Raw genomic sequence first — 3,291 nt, forward strand, 5'->3', positions numbered from 1 at the left:
GCACATATTATGGAGTAGTCTTTTTGTGACAGCATTGGGGAAGGCGCCCTCTATGTCCAGGAACAGCACCGATACTACTTTGTGTGACCTCCATGCATTTTTAACGGTTTCCTCCAAAAGATGGAGGGAGTCTGTTGTGGACCTTCCTGGGCGTCCACCAAAGTGTGTGTTTGGGAGGAGTCAATGGTGTTCCAATATGTAAGTCAATTGTTCTGCTACAACAGCCGTGAGAAGCTTGCCGATGGTGTTGAGTAGGGCAATTGGACGGAAGGCTTTCGGGATTGAGTAGTTGGGCTTTCCCGGCTTTTGAAGGACAACTGTAGGAAAACAACACCATGGCTGGTAATAGACATGATGAGAGAAGACCGCATTGAAAAGGTGCGTCAAGTCACCTGAGTGACACCTATTCCCACACTTGTTAGTAACGTACATAGTATAACATATTTGTTACTAACGAGGGGGGCAAACCTACGCTGCAGTACTTCAGCGATAGCTGCAACAATCAGCAGTGACTTCAGGAATATTAAGAGGGCGGGTAAATAACATATATATAATATAAATAACATACATTATATAAATAACATATCAGGCTATTGATTTGTCATCTCCCCGGATATCTCCCTTACAACACTGCTGCTACGCCTTCTGATGGTTCCCACGCCCCTCTCTTTCCATCTCCACATCATCCTTGACGACGTGCTCGCTATCCCACTCATTCCTCTCCCAACTCTAGCTGTTCTTTTGGTTTTAGCTTGTCGACACCCTTGCATTCTATGACACTCTTTTCCTTCTCTCGTTGCCCTGTATAATCTCTTGCCAGGAGCTACAAGGTATGTTGCTGTCCTTATGCCTCCTGACGCCTCTAACGCCTCCAACGTCTCTCTCTTTCACGCCCTGCATCGTCCTCAACAATGTGCTCGCTACCGCAGTCATTCCTGGCCCAGCTCTACCCGCTCCTTTTGATTGCTCCAACCTCGTGTTGATCAGTCTTTGCCGGTGTTTGCTTTTACTCTCCATGCGACGTGTCCTTGCCCAAGTCCCGCGCTACCATGATCACCGCGCTACCACGATCACCACGCTACCATGATCACCATGCTACCATGATCACCGCGCTACCACGATCATGTTCTTCCTAATGTGACGTGAACCTTTTTTTCAATCAAACGAGCTTGACCCTGATGATTATTGCACTCAGTGTTATCATTACTGTCCTATCAATGTGTCTAGAAGGTGCATAGTACTAGTCCAAATCCGAATCCAAGTCTGAGCTTGAGCTTGAGCTCAACTCGTCATCAGTGTTGACAGTGGCTTTACTCTTGGGTTGTGAAATGCGAGCCCTGGCTTTCCTTTGCACGTAAACTTGTTCCCCACGTGCATGCCGATCCCAGTTATCCTTCATCCTCTTGACAAGCTCCTCGTCTGAGAGAGACACCCACTTGCACAAATCAGACTTGAGAGCATTTAACAAAACCTGAACCTGCGCTCTTCCACCAGCCTTCGAGGGATTTTTCACCCCCCCCGGCAAGGGCCACTTAGTTAGCTCGACACCATGACGTTCTACTATGGCGCGCTCGTAGTTTGTATAATTCATTTTGACTTTGCCTGACACGTTCTTTTCCATTAAGATAAATTCTTTGATGAATTATGTTAGTGACGGCACAAGGGGACACCATGAAGCACATACCAAGGTTATCTTGGATAAGTTCACGGCATTCACTAATAAGTTTGTTGAGCGGCCATTGACGGTTAAGTGTTACATGTTCATCTTTGAGACAATCAGTAGGCTACAAGATGAGGACAAAGATAACATACCAAGCTTGCTAATCACGAATGCTTCCAGCTTCAGTCCGAGATGCTGTGGCTCAATGCCTAGCACGTCCCGAACAAATTTTTGAGATTTCTCTGTAAAAAAAATCTTCAGTTCTGCAAGATCTTCAATTCCGCCGCGTACTGCCACATAAAACCCCTCCAGACCAGTGCATGCATGGAGACCCATCCACTGAGGATAAATTTCAGTTGTATTAGTGGTGGTGTCTTGGACGGTAAATAGATAAATGAAGATGTGCCAGAGACGGTGGAGACAAATGAGTAGACAGAGGGCAAATGAATAGATGAGAGATGCCATGGAGGGCAAACGAATAGACGAGAGATGCCACGAGGGCAAATGAATAGACGAGAGATGCCATGGAGGGCAAACAAATAGATGAGAGATGCCGCAGAGGGCAAACAAATAGATGAGAGATGCCACGAGGGCAAATGAATAGATGAGAGATGCCATGGAGGGCAAACAAATAGAGAGATGCCACAAGGGCAAACGAATAGACGAGAGATGCCACGAGGGCAAATGAATAGATGAGAGATGCCATGGAGGGCAAATGAATAGACGAGAGATGCCACAGAGGGCACAAGAGAAGTGACAGGGACAAACGAATAGACGAGAGATGCCACAGAGGGCAAACGAATAGACGAGAGATGCCACAGAGGGCGCAAGATACTGCGACATACCTCATGATCCATGGATGTGAATGCTGCATTCACATCATGTTTGATGGCCTTTGGGTTTGAACGTGCAGTACGGTTCTTTTCTTGGCGATCCTCGAGAACACAGGCATTGTAAGCTTGCTTTTCAGCAAAGGTTAGCTTGCAATAATCTCGGAGTAATGTGGCCTTGTTTTCTGCGATGAAGGCTGTAAGTTTTGTGCAATCGCCTCTGCCTAAGCCTAACGAAAGATTCGTGAGCACCAGTGTTACTTCGCAAATTAAATTATTACACTGACCTTCATTTTCATCCTTGAGTCGGGCTTTGACAAATGCGTTCCAGGAGTTAACACCTCTGGTCTTCTGCAGCATGCGACTGCGAAGAAACAGTTGATTTCTGGTCCACTTCACTGATCTACAAGACAATTAATATATATCAGCAATAAGATATTTATGATGCAGACTCGCTGGCCATGTTTTTGTGCTATGTCAGCAGCCTCTGCTTCGTACGACTCCTTGGCAGTGTCAATATCATCAGCGAGTGCTTTGCGACGAGCACGCTGTTGAGCCTTTTGGGTCGCCGTCAGTTGTGCACGCACTCGATGAATTTTAGGAGTCGGACGAGGAACCATTGAAGTCAAGGAGTGAATGGCAGTAAAGTTTTATACATTTCAAGTTCAGGGACAAGGACAAATACATGAAGTGAACCGAGATATTGTGAATGAAGCAATATGAGTGGTCCATCATATGCGAGAATGGAGTGAAGCGAAACAACTAAGTCCAGACTAGATTGAAGGTTAGTCAGGTTGAAAC

At 46.1% G+C, this 3,291-nt stretch overlaps 1 protein-coding gene across 1 annotated transcript; it reads right to left on the reverse strand.

Annotated features, from left to right (window-relative positions):
* Positions 1-1,240: 1,240 nt before the first annotated feature.
* Positions 1,241-2,892, reverse strand: EDB91DRAFT_1062765 (uncharacterized protein; the record flags this gene model as incomplete). Its single annotated transcript, XM_041314553.1, has 5 exons — positions 1,241-1,632; positions 1,685-1,765; positions 1,813-2,034; positions 2,496-2,714; positions 2,772-2,892. Coding segments are annotated over 5 exons (1,035 nt in total), but the record flags the coding sequence as incomplete, so codon positions are not given.
* Between the last annotated feature and the right edge of the window lie 399 nt (positions 2,893-3,291).

This window comes from Suillus paluster (assembly GCF_016628075.1).
Source record: "Suillus paluster strain FC165 chromosome Unknown EDB91scaffold_129, whole genome shotgun sequence".
Classification (NCBI taxonomy): domain Eukaryota; kingdom Fungi; phylum Basidiomycota; class Agaricomycetes; order Boletales; family Suillaceae; genus Suillus; species Suillus paluster.